At 43.2% G+C, this 21334-nt stretch overlaps 1 protein-coding gene across 1 annotated transcript in view; it reads right to left on the minus strand.

Annotated features, from left to right (window-relative positions):
- Positions 1-1988: 1988 nt before the first annotated feature.
- Positions 1989-21334, minus strand: part of mmp17a (matrix metallopeptidase 17a) — an 86376-nt gene continuing 67030 nt past the window's right edge. Inside the window, exons 5-10 of the mRNA XM_058056569.1 lie at positions 11038-11214; positions 9586-9688; positions 7918-8000; positions 6783-6935; positions 6461-6718; positions 1989-4744 (exon numbers count right to left, since the gene is read on the minus strand). Coding sequence (XP_057912552.1) covers positions 4419-4744; positions 6461-6718; positions 6783-6935; positions 7918-8000; positions 9586-9688; positions 11038-11214 — 1100 coding nt within the window. The 3' untranslated portion in view covers positions 1989-4418. The remainder of the gene's footprint in view (positions 4745-6460; positions 6719-6782; positions 6936-7917; positions 8001-9585; positions 9689-11037; positions 11215-21334) is intronic.

The raw sequence follows: 21334 nt of genomic DNA on the forward strand, positions 1-21334 counted from the left end.
GTCACATTTATACTCTTTTTATTTACAACATATTGCACAACTGCAGGGTCTTGAGACACATGCTAACTCGCAAACTAGAGAGCTAGCGACCTAAACGATAGCCTCCTAGTTATTTCCTTTAAACTTAAAAAGCCAAAAACTTACCACTTCCACACGGATAGGGAGGATAACTTTTAACAGTTATTTAACCTTTAACATGAACATTAATCAAACATAATATTTTTTTTGGGTACACGATACCATACAGCATCCATATCAAACTTGCGCGGGCCGCACTAACATTAAACTTTCATATCAAGGCGGGGGCCTCAAACTAGTGTCCTGCGGGCCACATTTGGCCCACGGGCCGTGTGTTTGAGACCCCTGTGTTACACTGTATCAGCATATCTGCAAAAGGTCTTTCATTATTACTACAGCTGTAACTCGTGACAATTACTGCAGCCTTTGCTATTGGCGTGAACCATTATGAATGATAAAAAACAATTCATCCACTCCTCACCTCTTTGCTCCGGCATCCTTTTTGATGAGCTGGTCGTCAACAGATCGTGTGCCTGCCGACACACCGTGAAGGTCACCGCTTCTGCAGAACCATCTGGGCGGCGAAATGAACTTGATCAGCATAATAGTTTTGTCTGCCATCTTGCATTGCCGGGCTCCAGTGTGACATCCCGGCCAATAAGGTCAATGGCAGGTAATTAAAGTGAGAATCTGTGGAAGGAAACTCGATAGCAGACAGCTCTGCGTGCTTGGAACCTTAGCATGTGAGGTCAAGATAAGACTGAGCCTGGTGGTGTACTTTATTTTATATGACATCATAACAAAAATGGAAATAGTCAATTATTACATCCTGCTCTGTATTAAGTGTAATATCCACATTAGAGCAACAGTAAACAGCACCATCTGGTGGTGATCCTAACATCAAACTAATTCTAACATCAACAAAATCACAATTAAACATTTTTTTAAACCTACTTTCTTGATATTTGATACCACAACTGACCTAAAGACTCGGGGGGGTTATATTTAGCTTCAAACTCATCGGGTCTGACAGGAAATGAAAGGGTGCGCCTTTCCTTTTCTTGGAATGTGGCTGCTGATGCTTGCCAGAGCACATAAGTGAATGAAACACGCTAACATGCATGCCCCCTCTCATGGGACCAGAAACCCTTAACATGCCCGCAGCCAAGGTACCGGGGGCACCTCGGCAACTATTTGAGTGTTTCTCAAATGTGAATATTTCATTTTAGTCATGCATGAAAGCAGACGTATTATTTTTGTGTCTGATATGTTCCAGTTTGTGTTGGCTCATATTGATTTGGTGCGCCCGTGGCCTAACTCTTCCCTTATTAATTGAAACAACAAGCTCCGGATTAATCATTAGTTGCAGTCCTAATTAATTCCTCCCAAAAGGTCAGGTGAAAACCAAAATATACAATTTTTCCATGAGGCAATCAAATTAATTCAAACATAAGAACACTTTTTATAGAAGATAATTAATGGGAAAACAATTCAAATAATTACAACTGATGAATTAAATGGAAGAATGAGTCATTCATTCATTTTCTATGCCGCTTGTCCTCATGGAGCCTAGATGGGCACATACTTTGTTTTTTTTTTCATAATAAAAATATTTCAAGTATATGCTACGAAAATGACATTAGTTTTCGTCATCAAGTTTGCCTTGTAAAAATGCAGCTTTTTTTCCTCTTTTGAATGAATTTTTGGCTTAATATTTTGACTTAATATACACCTCTTTTTCTGACGTTCTCTTTGAACAATTTCCAATCCAATTTCCAGTTCCTGCTATAAAATTTTCACTTCATTCTCTTTTAAAGTCTTGGAAATGGATGGGTGGAACTCCATGCTAATAAAATATTATCTTTCTGTATATGATTGTATTCTCATAAAATTACAACTCTGTCAATCTTATCATTAAACTGTTTTTCTATTAAGACGTTCACTTTATTGTAAAATTGCTGGAAAACAAGTACTCTCAAATAGTGTGACAATTTATTTTCTTATAAAAATATTTTACATTAGAAAACACACCTTGAAATACACACTCGACTTGGAGCAACTCAAATATATTTTGACGTTTCAAACTGCAGTTCAACGTATGACAGAGCGAGAGAATAAAAATCAGTCTGGGGTGAGGAAAGAGAGCAAGTATCCATAACCGTTACAAAAATACAACCAGGCTGATGCTTCTGTGGGCTGAAAATGACAAAAAAGTTCTGCTTACGACGACACAGATGGTCCTGGACTCCATGGTTCAGAATGAAAATAAAGTCGCCACTCGGACATCTCCCTGGAGCTCCAATGTCTCCCGTCTGAGATGCCGTCCATCCAGCATGCTGTTTGTGTCTCTTCCTCGTGACCCCACTGCAAAGCTACCAACATGCCAGGCTCGCGTGTCAATCACCATCTGTCCACTTCAACTCTTTTTACAAGCTTTTGCTGCCAGGCTCAATAGAACTGAATGTCTAACCTCATCTAACTGTTGTTAGACCTTAGAACTGGACTCATGTCAATCCATTGGGCCTCATTCACCCACAATTCTTAGGAACAAATGTATGCTTAAATGTTACACAATCAGTCTAAGTCTAAGATGAGCTCACGGAAACATGAATGAGTGTTTAATGTCCTGGCGTGGACATATTTGCTTTTTCAATGTACTTATACGGCAAGGGGAAGGGCTTCGATGCACTTATATGGATTATCGAGGGCTTTTCATCTCCTGATATGACAAAAGGAAGGTGTGTCATATCCATATATGGACCACTGAGGGTTGACCATAACCGTTCTTTCGTATGACGGAGTAGATTTCGACAACAAAGTCCTAAATTTATGAGAAAAAAGTGGGAAATTTTAAAGAAATGTACAAGAATAAAATCGTAAGTTTGCAATAAAAAAGTCACAAATTAAGAAGACAAAAAGTCGTAATATTACCTTTACCCAAAGCCTGTTCGGGCAGAGTATTAAAATCATCTGTGATTTTGAGAATAAAGTCGTGATTTATGAGAATAAAGTCGTACATTTACGAGAAAAAAGTGGGAAATTTCCAAGAAAAAAATTCATAAATGTACAAAAATAAAGTTGTAAATTTGCCATAAAAAAGTCACAAATTAACAAGAAAAAAAGTCATAATATTACCTTTACCCAAAGCCTGTTTGGACAGAGTATTAAGATCATCTGTGAGTTTGAGAATAAAATCGTACATTTATGAGAAAAAAGTGGGAAATTTCTGAGAAAAAAAGTCGTAAATGTACAGGAATTAAGTTTTACATTTGCATTAAAAAAGTCGCAAATTAACAAGAAAAAAAGTCATAATATTACCTTTACCCAAAGTCTGTATGGACAGAGTATTAAAATCATCTGAGATTTTGAGAATAAAGTCGTACATTTACGAGAAAAAGTGGAAATTTCAGAGAAAAAAAGTCATAAATGCACAAAAATAAAGTTGTAAATTTGCATTAAAAAAAACCCAAGGCTAAAGGTCACATAAGTTTTCATAACTTTTCACAGGTGTCTCAGGCAATGCCTGTTACGACGGAGAATTCAAATAATCTGAGATTTTTTATCAAATTAAATTAAATAAAAAAAAATTAAAATTAAATTTAAAAAGAATAACTGTAATGCCTGTTATGACAGATAATTCAAATAATCAGAGATTTAAAAAAAATTAATAAAAAAAAATAAAAATGTACGGGTACAAATGGAGAAACATGACATAAAACTAAGCACTTCTAATGAGTGAATGAGGCCCGTTGTCCTGATGTCACTTCTATTCCTGCACACATGGGGACACGTCCTTTTTTGCAGTTCCATTAAATGGGACCATACTGGGGGTATATTTTGGTCCACCGCCAGCATTGTGAATTGGATTTTGGAGCCCTGTTGAATTGGCTTCAGCCGGTGATGTCATCAGTAAATGTATAACATTTTAATTAGTGAGCTTAAGTAAAACTCGTCGGGGTACTTAAATGGCAAAAGTCAAATCTAATTTCCCGTCTGCGGCCTGATAGCCTTTCATTAATTGGATATAGAAATATCATAAAGTGTCTGAAAAAAGGTCAACCTGTTCCTTTAACTGGTCTACATTCTAATTGGTGTGTGCTTGTTCCGTGTAACTAATAACATTGATTTGTGTTTCTTGTAAAGTTTAGCTGCTCAAAATTTCACCTCATCTATCTTTGTAACTTCTTTTTCAGACCATTACCTTTCCCATTGGAAGCGGATTGAAGCCCACCTGTGTGTTAACTGTACAGTATGTACTAGGTATGCTGCAAGGCCTTTTAGATAAACATCAAATGGCTTGAGAAATAAATAGGAGCAAAATTAGTACTTCATATGAAGAGAATGTTCCAGTTTAAATGTAAGCTGGGTGTCTTTAAATGAGTACTTTCTTTGTTTTGGCATCATAGCGGTTGAGAGCATAGGGCGAGCCAGAGCGTCCAGAGAGGCGGCAGCAGCCACAAGGGGGACGGGGAGGGCCGGGCGCCTAAAGGCGAGGCGGTGTCCGACGTGCACGAGCACACCTCGTAGCCGTTCTCGGCGTGGTCCGGGTGTTGGCGCACGTTGATTCTCGTCTCGGTGCTTTTGGGCTCCGCGCCCGGAGAGTCTGACTGCATTTCGGTGCACAGCAGCCAGTCTTTGGAGATGAGGCGGGGGTAGCCCTCCTCCACCTCCATGTCGCTGCTGGGCACACGCCAGTACTCCTTCCCCTTGAAGAAGTAGGACGAACCTGGAACGGAACATGGGATTTCATTGGAGGCTTCGGGCAAGCGAAGCGCAGAAAAAAACCTGTTTAGAATCTTCTAAATATGTTTTTTAAAACAATATTAGAGTCCTGTAGACATGAAATAACACCCCTACAGTCCCATTAACCCTCTTATTACCTAATACAGAAGACATGGTAACCGATGTAAAAACTCACATGTTAGCAATGGGAAGGTGTAGCATGATGTTATCATCCATCTTCACTATGACTATCTTTCATTACGCCACAGAGACTGCTGCCCGCTTTAAGCATAGCAACTCGTTAGCTTCCGATGTACTTATTCTAAACTTAAGAAAGCATTCGAAATAGAGTGGGAGAAAACGTAAGAAGCAAAAAAAAAAGTACCACTTCCACACAGAATGAGAGGAGAGCTCTTTTTTCACTCTGCACCCATGACTGACTCAATGGGCCAGTGCAAGTTAAAGTAATATCGCTCAACATAATATTACTGACACCTAGTCACCAGTGTCGAGTACTACATATGACTTTTCTTGCAATATGGCTAATAACACTAATAATAAACGGTATTTATCTGTACAACCTATTGTAGGAGTTGCTAGCACCAGCATCGTTCAAGCATAAATAAAGACAGACCTGCCAACCTTGAAGAGATTTTATCAGCCCCCATCTCCAAAGTGGAGCCCACCCCATTTGGGGGGTGGGAGGAGTCAATTTTTCATTCTTACTTATCTGATTGAGCATTAGCCTTGCCAAACCATCAGCGCCCACACACTGCAAACATTCACACAGAGACAGCACATATAAGCCTATACGCTTAGGTGTTTATTAGCTGTTTTCCTTCCCGTTCTGAATACCAACAAGTGCTTTATCAAAGGTTAAGATGAAGGATCAATCATGTAAACAGAACGCAAAGTTTGTTGGCTAAATGCTGACTTTGATACAGCTCCAAAGTTGCTCTTCCATGTAATACCGTATGCTTACGGTGTATGTCAAGAGTCTATGGCAGGGTTGGGCAAACTTTTTGACTCGCGGGCCGCAGTCAGTTAACAAAATTGTCCAGGGGCCAGAATTTTAATTTGATACATGCAAACTGTTTTACGTTTACGGTCCACCTGGAATTATTTATCCGTAAAAGTGTCATACATTCTGTCCCTTTTTTTCAGGAGCACTTAAAACATCCGACCCCATCAAATAATGAATTGTAATTGTAATTGTAATTGTAATTGTAATTGTAATTGTAATTGTAATTGTAATTGTAATTGTAATTGTAATTTTAAATTAAACCCGGCAACATGACTTTCAAGTAGTCAGCGTCATGTTGTAGTCAGGGATGTTCACATACTCTAATTTTAATTTTAATTTTAATTTTAATTTTAATTTTAATTTTAATTTTAATTTTAATTTTAATTTTAATTTTAATTTTAATTTTAATTTTAATTTTAATTTTAATTTTAATTTTAATTTTAATTTTAATTTTAATTTTAATTTTAATTTCATGTTGTAGTCAGGGATGTTCACATACTCTTTAATATGAAAAAATTTAAATTTAAATTTATGTTGTACGTCAAAGGTTTAAATACTTTGGAAGCAACTGGCGGGCTGGAGTGAAACACTTAGCGGGCCGCATGTGGCCCCCTGCCCGTAGCTTGCTCACCCCTGTCTATGGCCTCCTCGTGCTTGTATCGACTCCCTAGAAAACGTCTCTCTGTGAGGACTCACCGTCAGACCACCGGATGGCGTCATCCAGTTGCGGCGGCAGCCCCTTCCACAGCGTGCTGTCCTTCGGGTAGCCCAGATCCATACGTCTCAGGTGGTCGTCGTAGCGCCAGTAGCGGTTGTCCTTGAAGAAGTAGGTTTTTTCGTTGTGAAGCCACACAAAGGCGGCATCCACTCCCTCCAAAGGCAGGCCGAAGTCGCTGATTGGGCGGGGGTAGCCCTCCTCCACGATGTTGTCTTTAAACACCCAGTACTTGAGACCTGAAGAGTGTGGACAAACATTGAGGCTGTTTGATCCTGCAGAAACAACAGTTTCAAATCCTACCTTTAAAAAAGACAATTTTGTGGTCTCCGGGCCTTTCGTACACGGCGTCCACGCTGTTCACACTGGCTGGAAGGCCTCTCCAGAATCGATGAATCTGAGCCGGACGCAGTGATACCAGGTTCTTCTCACGTGTTAGTCGCCAAAAGTACTTGCCTTTGATTGAAAGAAACCAGAATAATTTGAGCTGTGTGGTTATTTCTTACAGGATATGACTCAAACAAACTCACTTTCATTCATTCATTCATTCATTTCATTCATGACAAGACGTGTGCCATATTGTACATATGTTTGCAAACCAAGGCAAAATTGTGGTTCACTAACCAGAGCGAACTCTAACTGAGGTTCCACTGTATCTTTAATCTCTTAGCTTATTCATTCATTCATTCATTTTCTACCGCTTATCCTCACTAGGGTCGCAGGGGGTGCTGGAGCCTATCCCAGCTGTCTTCGGGCGAGAGGCGGGGTACACCCTGGACTGATCGCCAGCCAATCACAGGGCACATACAGACAAACAACCATTCACACTCACATTCATAGAACATGGAAACTCCACACAGAGATGGCAGAGGGTGGAATTGAACTCGGGTCTCCTAGCTGTGAGGCCTGCATGCTAACCACTCGACCCAAACTCACTTTTAATATTTAAAAACCACTTTATCGATGATGCATTGTTACCCTCATTTGAGTATATCATGCGGATACTGCAATAGGCTTTCTGCTCACCACAAGCCAAGTCACATATTTGCATTAAGTAAGATATATGAATGTATTCAAAAACCTTATTAAACATTTTGGAAAAGCTGTGTGGGTTTGCAGATATATTAGCCACACGAGCTAATGAGCATGAAAAGATAAAGTCCATATTAAAGAGATAAGACGTCTAGTATAGCCAAGCAGGCGGGGGCTTATTGGAGCGTTTTGTTTGGAACATAAAATTCCGTGATGGTGTGAGGAGAGCCCTGGGAGCAACACATCACTTGGCTTTCTATTGATCGCTGGAGCGCCCACTCCGTGCCCACAACCCTGTCTCTTCCTCACAATTGATCCTCGTTCACCTCCTCTCCCTCTCTCGTAATCAGCCCGCGTCTGTCTGTTTCTCTGCTACACGCTCTGTGCTTTCGGCTTTTTAAAATACCTTTAAAAAAAAAGGCCTCCCCTCGTATTTGGGCGACGGCATCAAAGTGGCCGGCGCATCTGTCTGGGGCATCTTGTACCAGCCTGCGAGGGAAGGACAGTGAAGGAAGGCAATGTTAAAACGGAACCACAGGATAAAAAGACGCTTTAGATGTGAAATGAAATATTTGCTAAGTGAGAAACGCTGGGATGAGTTTGCTTCAATTAGGTGAGCCTGAGATGCTCTCTTGCTGACAAGCTTTCACCCCCCCCCTCCACTCCCACCCCTCAAGTGCATTTACCCACAGGGATAATAAGTGATTTCAAGTAGTGACGTGGTCGGCCTGCCAATGATGAAGCCATTAACCTCACAGGACTGTCACTGTGAGTGGGAGGCAGTCCGACCATCCGATTGTAAACAAACATGTCCTTTCATGGAGCGTGTCGACACAACACCGCTCCCTAGCGGTCAGCAGTCGGGACCTAGGTCAAGCTAGATCCAGCGGATGAAAGACTGGTAATGAGGAGGAAACGGGATTTTCATGTCTATTGAGCCCTTTAATTAAAGAAAAACAGTTCAATTAGAAGCACGGCAACCTGGTTCAGCTCGCTTTGGCTGCTAATTAACATAACAAAAGGTACACAGTATGCATCATGGCTGCCTGACAGCCACCTCAAGGCGTCATTGTTAGGGTGCTGAATAGCCGACAATTACTTTATCTTGCCCTACTTCCTCCAAACTCACTAATGGTATTTTATACTGACAATGTACTGTGATGGACAGTGGAATAATTTTACCACTCTTCATGATAAAACGCTAGAAGTAAAGTTTCCTGATTTTTTAAAATATATGAAGAACACAGATGGACTCATGCTGTGTATTTATAATATGACAAGACGTGTGCCATATTGTACATATGTTTGCAAACCAAGGCAAAATTGTGGTTCACTAACCAGAGCGAACTCTAACTGAGGTTCCACTGTATCTTTAATTCATTCATTCATTTTCTACCGCTTATCCTCACCAGGGTTGCGGGGGGTGCTGGAGCCTATCCCAGCTGTCTTCGGGCGAGAGGCGGGGTACACCCTGGATTGGTGGCCAGCCAATCACAGGGCACATATAGACAAACAACCATTCACACTCACATTCATACCTATGGACAATTTGGAGTGGCCAATTAACCTAGCATGTTTTTGGAATGTGGGAGGAAACCGGAGTACCCGGAGAAAACCCACGCATGCAAACTCCACACAGAGATGGCCAAGGGTGGAATAGAACTCGGGTCTCCTAGCTGTGAGGCCTGCGTGCTAACCACTTGCCCACCGTGCAGCTTCTCTCAGCTTATTTTGTATGTATTTCATTTTCCGACAAATCAATGACAAAAATGGAGGTTGCACTGTATTACGCATGATCTACTCTTTCCTTAGAAATGTCCTTCAAAGTAACATTTAATTGTTGAATTGTGCAAATGTAAATATATTATGTTCAAAACGGTTATGTAATGGAGGACCTTAGGGTGTTTGCAGGGTGATGGATCAGTGTGCTTGTGTGTTTCAGAAGGTCACAAAAGTAAAGAAAAAAAAAAGATTATCACTGAAAAGGTCATAAGCTGAATTTTATGCCTTTGACATCCAAGCGGTGCTTAAGTTGTGGGAGTTGCATGAAATGTCAAGCACATCATCTACTCACAAGACAGACGATCTGTTTTCCGGAAGGTCCAGCAGCACTGGTGGGTCTGCCGTTTGGGAGGGGTTGCCTGGTTGTGTGGTGTGGGACACGGAGTCTCGGACACCTGAGGAGGATGTACAAGTCATTTAGAGCATCTACCAGGGACCTTTTTCACTGAGGACCACAAGGACAAGCCACTTAGATGTGCTAAAATGCAGTAGATATTTGCTGTGGAATCATAAGCATCATACATTTTCTTTTTGTAATATTACGACTTTATTCTAGTAATATCCTAAATTTTTCCACAACCAAATTTTGCAAAAATTACAACTTTATTTAGTTTTGTTTGTTTCTCATAACATAACTTTACATTACTTTCTTTAACACTTCAACTCCATGCTACTAAAATGACAACATTATTTTTCCTCATAATACTTCACCCTGACTTCATTCTTTGAATGAAATTATTGCAATTTTTTTAAATTTATGACTTTATTCTTATATTAAAAGTTTTTCTGAAACCTAATTTTCCAAAAATTACTTTCTTTTCTTGGTAGAATCCAACTTTATTCTGTTAATATTTTGACTTTATTCTCATAAAATTACAGCTGTTTTTTTTTTTTTTCAATTATTGCTGTCTTTCTTCTGGTAAATTTTCTTTTCATAATTATGATTTCTTGACATAATAGTTTGACTTTATTTTCGTAACATTCCGGCAACCTAATTTCCCAAATATTCCAACTTTATTTGCTGTATTCTTTGTTTCTCAAAATATCACAACTTGAATATTCCTACTTAATGCTGCTAAAATGCCATTCATTTTCCTCATAACGATATTCTTGTAAAATAACGACTTTTCTCCTTTGATTATTATAACTTTTTCTCTTTGGTCGTTAGTTTTGTAAAAAAACATGTACAATTTTTGCTAGTGTTCTTGTTAGGTTATATATGTATATATCTTGTTAAGTTATAATTTTAGAAACTATTTTCAGGCCGCATATGGCCCCCGGGCCACAATACGGACACCCCTGCTTTATATAATGGCAAAAGTATCAAGACATAGCTATGAGTGAGACGACCTCAGTTAGTTTTGTATTAATAACGCAAGAACAGCAGCACAGATTCCCATAAAACATTTGGACAGATTGTACAAGTGCACAGCAAGAACCGATTGGATTTTGTGAGAATGGGAATACAAAGTGGCCAAGTTATTTCCTCTCATCACCTATTGTTCTAAATGGGGCCGTAAATCCCCCCGATGCTTTTAAAATGCACTTATTTCCGTTGTCCTCCTTCACTGTGCTTCCCTCTGCATTTCATTCCCACCTCCACGCCCATTATTCTCTCTGCTGCGTGTCGCCTCCATCAACAAACGCTGCGATAAGGTCAAATGCCCGAAAGGCACCCAATTAACTTTATCCATGTTTTTGGTGATCAATACATTTGCAGTGCTCGCTTAGAGTTGATTCTTACCATAGAGCTGCCAGACGCGAACCTTGTCTTCATAGGGTAAGTCATACTTCAGAGGGTCTCCGACAGGACCCTGGTAGTACGGTCTCATGATGGACTCCATGGCTGACGTATGGACCAGGCCGATGGCGTGACCAAACTCATGGACGGCAACCGCGTACAAGTCCATCCCGTGAGAGTCTGGACCAGAAGGGGGTGAAGAGATCATTAGATTTGTTAAACGTCACAGCTATTCGTGTCGTTTGATAGCGGCCTGTCACGATTCGGCGAATCGGAGCGCCACAATGCGGCCATCCGATATATGCGAGGGAAATTTAATGGAAATGCATTGGAACGGGACTGGAGATTTTGTCCGAAATAGGTGAAATCCGTTATAAAAAATCCGATATATGCAATGAATTTTTATTGGAAATGCATTACAGAAAAATTGGTTCTTTTTTATCTGTCCGTTGTGAGCGAATTTCCGATATATCCGAGTCCGATATATCTGAGGTTTACTGTGTATATTTTTTCTCCCTGCTAGAAAAGAGTAAGATTTCAACACAGGAAGTGTACAAATTGCAGTAATCCCTCGTTTATTGTGGTTAATTGGTTCTGTGATAAATGAATTTCCACAAAGTAGGATTCCTTTTTCATAAGTTTAATATTTTAATATTTCCAGCCCGTATTTGCCAATATGGTTGCCATAATAAGAGAAAAGAAGACATAATAATACATAAGTAAGACTCATGCTGTGTGTTGGTGCGTTTGATAGTGTTTTTCTACTAACTAATTATTACGGGCTTGTATAATACTAAAACATTGTTCTGTCCTCATATTTCGACAGTATTTTTGTCCAGTTACAATTTATATACAGTACACATGTATATTTGGTCATAATATTATAAATGTATTCTTGTTTTGTTATTGTAAAATGCAGCCTTCCCCCTAATATTGTGTTTTTTATTGTAACTTTTTCACTTTTTCCCGCATTCTGTATTGCCTTTTTTGGTTCATAATATAATTTCATTTTATAGTGTTTTCCTGCTAACCAATTATTATGGGGTTGTATAATACTAAAACATTGTTCTGTCCTCATATTTTGACAGTATTTTTGTCCAGTCATAATTTACATACAGTACATGTGTACATATATTTGGTCATAATATTATAAATGTATTCTTGTTTTGTTATTGTAAAATACACCCTTCCCCCTTATGTGTTTTTTCTTGTAACTTTTTCACTTTTCCCATTTTTCCCACATTCTGTATTGCCTTTTTTTGGTTCATAATATCATTCCATTTTCTAACGCTTTTCAAGGCACCCAAAGTGACCCCATTATTCATTCACACCTCACTCCCGGTGGTAAACTACAGCTGTAGTCACAGCTGCCCCCGGATAGCCATTCGTGTCGAAAACGCTGGCAAAAAAAAAAAAAAACCCACAAAATATTTCTCCACAGGGTCATGTGACACATTGAACTTCCGGTCAATGGAAGTTCAACGCGACACCTTGGTTTTGCTGAATTTGTAATAAAATCGTGTCATGCGAAAACCGATGTTTGACCGCATATCACACATCTGAAGGTGTCTATCGAAGCAGATGGACGCTGATTGTCACGATTGGGCTTCACCCCCTCGTGAAAGCTCTCTGTGTTTTCCTCCTTTGCCTCTGTTTCCTGTATCTATGCCCTTATTTTGCCTTCACTTCCTTTGCTGTTCCCTTTCTAGTTTAGTTCCCCTTTGGATACTCTTATTTTCTCTTTCACTTCCTTTTGCACCTCACTTCCTGTTCTCCTCTGGTCCACAACTGTTTCCGATTCTCCTATTTAAGTTCAGGTGTGCGTCCTTTCCTTTTTTGGTTCCTTGATTGACTGCCCTTTGTTTGACGCTAGTCGTTTTACGAGTTGGCTTGTTTCCTGCCGGAGAAACCTTTATTAAAATTATTATTTTTTACCTGCAAACGTTCCTGTGTCTGCATCTAAGGGTTAGGACCATGCTTGCCTGTGACACTGATTTCTATACAACACCACAAGGTGAAACTATTACGGAGCAAACACCTTCCTTTTTGAATTCATTCACTTCACAGTAAATGTTCGCAGCATTTTGTTCTGCAGGGATTCACTGTATAATGTATTCCATACAAATGTTACGAGTATTAAACATCAGAGTGCAAAGTTAACCTTTGCGTAAGCGCATATTTTGGGATATTGTCCGAAACACGCATGGCATATTGGGAAACCAGACACGTACGGCAGATGTTACCCAAAAAAAAGGGAGTCAAATGTCGATAAGAGCGTTTCCTCTTATCTGCTAGCCGCTTTAACTTTGTTACTTTTGTGAGTTTTGTTTGCGTGTTTATGCCCTTTTACAAGTGAAGCCTATAGGTTGTATTTTAAGAGGCGCACAAGACAGCTTTTGGTGGCTGTTAGTGCTGTCGGCCATGTGGCGGAGAGAGATAACTATGGTAATACCGCCCGAGCCCTCGGGCTGCCAATCACAAGCAAAGTGCAAGAGAGACACGGAAAAAGGCTGCAGGCGATTGAAGTGCATTTCCCCATAATGTTCAAATATATATATATATATATATATATATATATATATATATATATATATATATATATATATGTAGGAAAAGAGAAGGTCTCTAAAAACATCCTTGGTGGTCTCCGCCTTCATTAATAGCTGGTCTAAAGGTATTGAAAGTAATGGAAGCATCGGTGTGTGTGTGTGTGTGTGTGTGTGTTTGTGTGCTGAAAGACAATCGGGAAACATGAACACCTGTGAAAGGAAGATGCCAAATCACATTCATGAGGGTACACAGCGCACACACGTAGGAGGAGAAAATGGGTGGAAAAAGGAAAAGAACATTTTGGACAAAATGTGACTATTTGTTTTCTTTTGTTAGATATTTTAATTTGTATTTATGTTTTCATTACCATAAAACTTATGACTCGATTGTTCAGCATCTTGTACAGTAAACCTCGGATATATCGGATTCAATTGTTCCCACTGGTTTTGTCCGATATAAGCGAAATCCGTTATATACGTATACCGGAAAATGTCCGTTTTACGCATATATCGGATTTATATCCGGTATATGCGTAAATCGGATTTTATCCGTTACAAAAAGGCACTTCCTTGACTATGTTTCCAATGTACCTGGACTGGGCAATGAAAAGAGACGTAAGGTAATGAGAATTTAACTTTATTGGACTCTGAGCATAACAAATTGTTAATTAAGCTAGGCCCTGGCAACGCTGCAAATGACGTCGTATAGCGGCCTGTCACGATTCGGCGAATCGGAGCGCCACAATGCGGCCATCCGATATATGCGAGGGAAATTTAATGGAAATGCATTGGAACGGGACTGGAGATTTTGTCCGAAATAGGCAAAATCCGTTATAAAAAATCCGATATATGCAATGAATTTTTATTGGAAATGCATTACAGAAAAATTGGTTTTTTTTTATCTGTCCGTTGTGAGCGAATTTCCGATATATCCGAGTCCGATATATCTGAGGTTTACTGTGTATATTTTTTCTCCCTGCTAGAAAAGAGTAAGATTTCAACACAGGAAGTGTACAAATTGCAGTAATCCCTCGTTTATTGTGGTTAATTGGTTCTGTGATAAATGAATTTCCACGAAGTAGGATTCCTTTTTCATAAGTTTAATATTTTAATATTTCCAGCCCGTATTTGCCAATATGGTTGCCATAATAAGAGAAAAGAAGACATAATAATACATAAGTAAGACTCATGCTGTGTGTTGGTGCTAGGGGAGCTGAGTGGGGAGCAGACAGGAAGTGACTTCGGGGGTTTAGAGTTGAGTTCCAGCTACAGCCCCCAACAGTAGGCCGTGTTAGGGATTAATGTGTTTACTCTAAGATAAATCAAAACTGCTATAAAAGCCTGTTGTTCCACCTATTAAGTCTGGTGCTTGTGTGTCTCACCAAACATTACAGTAACCTTACCGACACCTAGTGACCAGCTCATATACTGTATATCAGTCATTTTCAACCACTGTGCCGCGGCACACTAGTGTACCTTGAGAAACCGTCAGGTGTACCTTGAGGAATTATCCAATATCACTTTTCATAGTTAACATTGATTAATCATCATTTGCAAATATTATGTCAATAGCCATGAATATATGGACCCAAATATTCCAATTGCATTTGGTATATTTGCTCAAACGGAAAGAATTGAACAGGGATGGAATATTCATTTCCCCAATCCAATTCAGGTATCTTGTACCCGCTCAAGCGGAAAGTTGTAAGGGTGCCTTCTTCTTTGTGGTGTTTTTCTTCTTCTGCAGCTTTCGTGTGCATTAGCGCCATCTGTGAAACTGAATCTAAACACTTCTATATGCCATTCACAAGTCCAGTTTTATTAAAAAATAAAATATATATCTGCAGTAAAGTCACGTTATATCGATATCGGTTATAGCCATAGTACTGCTTATTACGATACTATTTTCATTTCCCGGCAAATTTCTAGTCTTTTATGATATAATTAGTTCCGTTAGTACGATACCCGGTTATTACGATAATCCGGTTACTACGATGCCCTTTTTCATCTCCCGCCAGCCAATTTGGTCTGCTTATATCGATACAAAAGCAGCTTAAAGCTGAATCAATATTTGCTTAAGGATTTCAATACCACCATTAGCGAAATCTGTAAACGGCGTATTGTTTGATTTTCACCGTTTCGGCTTTTCCACCGACGGACAGTAATTAGAGGATTACAGGTAATTAATATGAGGTAAGTATTAAACAATCTTTTGAAGTAAAGGCGTAAATATTTGTATAATTTAGAGGGAAGATTCAGTGAATAGACTTAGTGTTTTCAGATGTGTTCAATATTCTTGGCACTAGCTTTACTGATAAATTATGAAAGTAAACTCACGGTATTGCTTGATCAAAGAAGCAATCTCTTGTTGTTTGAAATAAATCAATACACGTGTACCTTAAAGATTAATATGATAAGTAAATCTACAATACTAGTAAACATCAAAAGGGATGAAAGCAGGTATAAATTGGAGTTGTGAAGCTCGTGAAGCGTTTTAGAGATAAGATCCGCACGAACAATTGAATTATTGAAACAAAAAAATGATTGTGTTGTATTCAGATATCTTTTTATCGCTTGCAATAATCACTGTTTTTCATATGTACATGCTGGCGTTCGTGGTTTCTCTCGTGTGTATAGAACAGGGGTGGGCAAACTTTTTGACTCGTGGGCCGTGCTGAGTTAACAAAATTGTGCGGGGGGGCCAGAACATATATTTAACACATAATTCTAACAGTCCGCCTTGAATTATTAGTCTAATTTTATTTGTAAGTGTCATACTATGTATAAGTTATATGTTCTCATTCATTCATTCATTCATTTTCTACCGCTTTTCCTCAAGAGGGTCGCAGGGGGTGCTGGAGCCTATCCCAGCTGTCTTCGGACGAGAGGCGGGGTACACCCTGGACTGGTGGCCAGCCAATCACAGGGCACATATAGACAAACAACCATTCACACTCACATTCATACCTATGGACAATTTGGAGTTGCCAATTAACCTAGCATGTTTTTGGAATGTGGGAGGAAACTGTGTACTTCGAAAACCTCTGGAAAAACAAGGAGAACATGCAAACTCCACACAGAGGTAAGCCGAGGGTGGAATTGAATCCTGGTCTCCTAGCTGTGAGGTCTGCACGCTATATGTTTACATTTCCCTCAAACTACGAAATTTATTGTTACAGTTTTTTTTTTTACTGAATAAGACAATCATGTTAAAAGTTAAAATACTCCGAAAGTAACCGGCGGGCCGGATTCAAACGCTTTGTGGGCCGCATATGGCCCCCGGGCCGTAGTTTGCCCACCCCTGGTATAGAACAATGTCGAGTGCATTGTTGAATATTTACTCAGAGTCACTATTGCAAGAGTGCGTTATGAAAATAATAAATGTTGAAAAAAATGTGACCCATCTGACTTTAACCGAATTGTGTTATGTATATGAATGCAATCATTTTTTGCAACAATGTTTATGGTTTTGTCTGCTGAAGCGTGAGGATTTTGCATTGGTTGAATTTTAGAAAAGAAATAGTCATTAAAAAAGTGTAAAGACGTTTTTATTTAATGCATACGTTTATTTCTCACTTCACTACAGTACAAAAGCATGCTAGGTGTCATATCCTGGGGCCCTTGCTCTGTTCCCCAGTCTCCTCCCTGTCTTTTGTGTCTCCTCAGATCCTCGTTTCCTGGCTGGAGGCGGAGCTGCTGAACGCACCTGAAGCCAATCACCCCGCTGGCACTTAAGCGGACCGCAGACAGCTGGCCAACGCCGGATTATTGTGCTACCTACGCTACGATACACATGCCGCTGCTCTTCCTAGTTACACCTGTTGTTTTTGCGTTCAGCAGCGCTCGCCTTCAGCCAGCCTATCTTGTGTCTTTTTTTTCCATGGTGCTCTTTCCCGACACCATCGCCTTTTGTTTCTTCCTTTTTGGGCCGAATAAAAGCCTTGAGACGCACTTACCTGACTCCTGTCGCCGTGTCCGGAACCAAGACTAACCCGCGACGTAACAGAATAATCCGGCCATAAGAATGGACCCCGGCGACACGGACCCGGTCAAAAAGTCCCTCCGTCTCCAAGCCATGCGCCTCTCCAAACAAGAGGAACTATTCGGCGCTCTCGGTGCCAGCGTGCAGAACTTGGCCGAGCAGCAAGATGCACGCATGGCCGCCCTCGAAGCTCAGCTCAACACGGTGCTCTCGGCTCTGCAGGTCCTCCCGGCTCTCGCCACACCTCCGGTGGCGGACGTCCCTCCGGACCCTTCCCCTCTGCCCATGGGGCCCAGCCCGGCCGCCGTTTGCCCCCAGCTCTCGAAACCGGAGCGATTCTCCGGGGACTCAGGTGACGTGCGCACCTTCCTGACACAGTGCGAGCTGCACTTCGAGCTTCAAGCAGCCGCCTTCCCCACGGAACGCGCTCGAGTTGCCTTTGCCACCTCCCACCTCACGGGCAAGGCGGGCGCCTGGGCCACAGCGGAATGGAGCCGGCGCTCGGCCATCTGCTCCTCATTCTCCTCGTTTGCCAAGGCCTTGGAGCAGGTGTTCCAGCGAAATCTCCCCGGCCGCGAGGCAGCGCGGACCCTCCTGAGGCTTCGCCAAGACAGGCTCAGCGTCTCGGACTACGCGATCGAGTTCCGCGCGCTCGCAGCCATGAGCGACTGGAACCCCTCAGCTCTCCTGGATGTGTTCTCCGACGGGCTCGCGGAACGAATCCGAGACCACATGATCCCTCTGGAGACGCCGAGCGACCTGGACGAGTTGATCGCCTTGGCCGTCCGCATCGAAAAGCGCTTGAACTTCCGCGAGCAGGACCGGCTCCTCCGTCGCGCCGCGCCGACCTTCGTTCGGAGATTCCCCGATGAGCGGCACCTCAACGACAGGCCGTCCGCCTCCATGGGGACAACACCTACGCTGGCTCCGGAGGAACCGATGCAGCTCGGCGGACATCGCCTCACGCCGGCCGAGAGGAGGCGTCGCCTTCGGCTTCGTCTCTGCATCTACTGCGGACAACCCGACCACAACATCTCTCGCTGTCCACTCCGCCCAGACAGCCAACGCTCACAAGCTACGGGCGCGCCCTCTCCTGGTTCGTCGGTGATCTCTCTGGCCGCGCCTCCTGTCTCGACCACGTCTGCTGTCAGCCGATTGCAGCTGCCAGGTACACTTTCCTGGTCTGATATCAGCGTAGATATCAAGACTTTTATCGACTCTGGCTCGGACGACTGCTTCCTCGACGAAGCATTTGTGGTTAGCTCGTCTATCCCTGTGGTGCCGCTATCTACGCCTAAGATTGTACGCTCATTGGACGGGCGCCACCTTGCTAAGGTCACTCACCAGACCCGCTCTCTTGTGCTCCGCCTATCTGGCAACCACGTTGAAAATTTATCTTTTTTCGTCATCCCCTCGCGCTCCGCTCCGGTGGTTTTAGGGCTTAATTGGCTAAACAGACACAACCCTCACATTGACTGGACGAAGCCAGCCATAGCTAACTGGAGCATTTTCTGCCACACACATTGCCTTAGGGGGGCGTGTCCCCGTCTGCCGACCACTCGCGCCGCTACTCCCGAACCCATCGATCTCTCCTCGGTCCCCTCCGCCTACCACGATCTCCGTGACGTGTTCAGCAAGAGCAGGGCCATGTCACTCCCCCCTCACCGTCCATACGACTGCAGTATAGATCTTCACCCCGGTGCCACACTCCCCACCTCACGCCTGTATAATGTGTCTAAGCCGGAGAGAGAGGCACTTGAAGAGTATATTTCTTCCTCTCTCGCGTCGGGTCTCATTCGCCCCTCCTCCTCTCCTCTAGCTGCCGGCTTCTTCTTCGTAGAGAAGAAGGATAAGTCACTCCGCCCATGTGTGGATTTCCGCGCCCTCAATAATATCACGGTCAAGAACAAATACCCACTTCCCTTGCTGGACTCTGCGTTTAACTCCCTTTACTCAGCGAAGTTTTTCACCAAGCTCGACCTCCGCAACGCTTACCACCTTGTCCGCATCCGTGAGGGGGACGAGTGGAAAACTGCGTTTAACACCCCCATAGGCCACTTCGAATACCTAGTAATGCCGTTTGGACTCACCAATGCTCCGGCCGTCTTTCAGGGCCTCATTAACGATGTTCTTCGAGATATGCTGGGTCGGTTTGTCTTTGTCTATCTGGATGACATCTTGATTTTTTCTGCCACGCTCGAGGAGCATATCCAGCAAGTGAGGCTGGTCTTACGTAGGCTCCTCGACAACAAGCTTTTCGTTAAGGCCGAGAAATGCACTTTTCATGCTTCGTCTGTGTCTTTTCTGGGATTTGTGGTGGAGAAGGGGCAACTCCGAGCCGACCCAGCCAAGATCCAGGCTGTGGTCGATTGGCCCTCTCCTACATCAAGAAAGGACCTTCAAAGGTTTCTGGGCTTTGCGAATTTCTACCGTCGCTTCATTCAGAATTTCAGTCGGGTCGCAGAACCTTTGAACAGGCTCACATCCTCTAAGATTCCTTTTGTGTGGTCCCCTGACGCTAATTCCGCCTTTGAATGTCTCAAGTCGTGCTTCACCTCTGCTCCTGTTCTTGTCCACCCTGACCCTCTCTCTCAATTCTTTGTCGAGGTGGACGCGTCCGACACTGGCGTGGGGGCGGTCCTCTCCCAGCGCTCCACCGCCGACCAGAAGCTGCACCCCTGTGCCTTCTTCTCTCGCCGTCTGACCCCGGCGGAACGCAACTACGATATTGGCAACAGGGAATTACTGGCCGTCGTCTTGGCCCTACAGGAGTGGAGGCACTGGCTGGAGGGTTCGGCGGTCCCCTTTGTCGTTCTCACGGATCACAAGAACTTGGCTTACCTCCGCTCTGCCCACAGACTTAACCCACGGCAGGCACGCTGGGCCCTATTTCTCACCAGATTTGACTTCACTCTGACCTTCCGCCCCGGTTCCCGGAATGGCAAGCCCGATGCCCTGTCACGGATGTACTCTCCGCCCTTGCACACACCTCCTCAGGAGACCATCCTCCCTCTGTCCCGCATCCTTGGGGGCCTTCAGTGGGACGTGGAGAAACGGGTGATGGACGCCCTGAAGGACTCTTCCCCTCCGGGGGGCTGCCCAGCTGGACGCCTGTTTGTTGCCCCTGACCTTCGCCCAGAGGTTCTTCGCTGGGCGCATGAGTCCAAGCTCGCGTGCCATCCCGGAGTTTCGCGCACCACCTTTCTCCTGTCGCAGAGGTTCTGGTGGCCTTCCCTGCGCTCGGACGTCACAGAGTTTGTGGCCGCTTGCTCAACATGTGCCCGCAATAAGTCCTCCCATCAGGCCCCGGCAGGCCTCCTATGCCCCCTTCCCATCCCATCCCGGCCGTGGTCCCACGTGGCTTTAGACTTTGTCACCGGCCTTCCCCCATCCAATGGGAACACGGTCATCCTCACCATTGTGGACCGTTTCTCCAAGATGGCCCACTTCGTCGCCCTCCCCAAGCTCCCCTCAGCCCTGGAGACCGCCCAGCTACTGGTCACCCACGTTTTCCGGCTTCACGGCATCCCTGTCGACGTCGTCTCCGACAGGGGACCACAATTTTCCTCTGCTGTATGGAAGGCTTTCTGCAAGGCTTTGGGGGCGACCGCCAGCCTGTCCTCGGGCTACCATCCTCAGACAAATGGCCAGTCCGAGAGAGCGAACCAGGACCTGGAGGCGGCCATCCGCTGCGTATGCCACCAGCAGCCTGCCTCCTGGGCCATCAACTTACCCTGGATTGAGTATGCCCGCAACTCCCTGGTCAGCT

Source organism: Doryrhamphus excisus, chromosome 2 (genome assembly GCF_030265055.1).
Source record: "Doryrhamphus excisus isolate RoL2022-K1 chromosome 2, RoL_Dexc_1.0, whole genome shotgun sequence".
NCBI lineage: Eukaryota > Metazoa > Chordata > Actinopteri > Syngnathiformes > Syngnathidae > Doryrhamphus > Doryrhamphus excisus.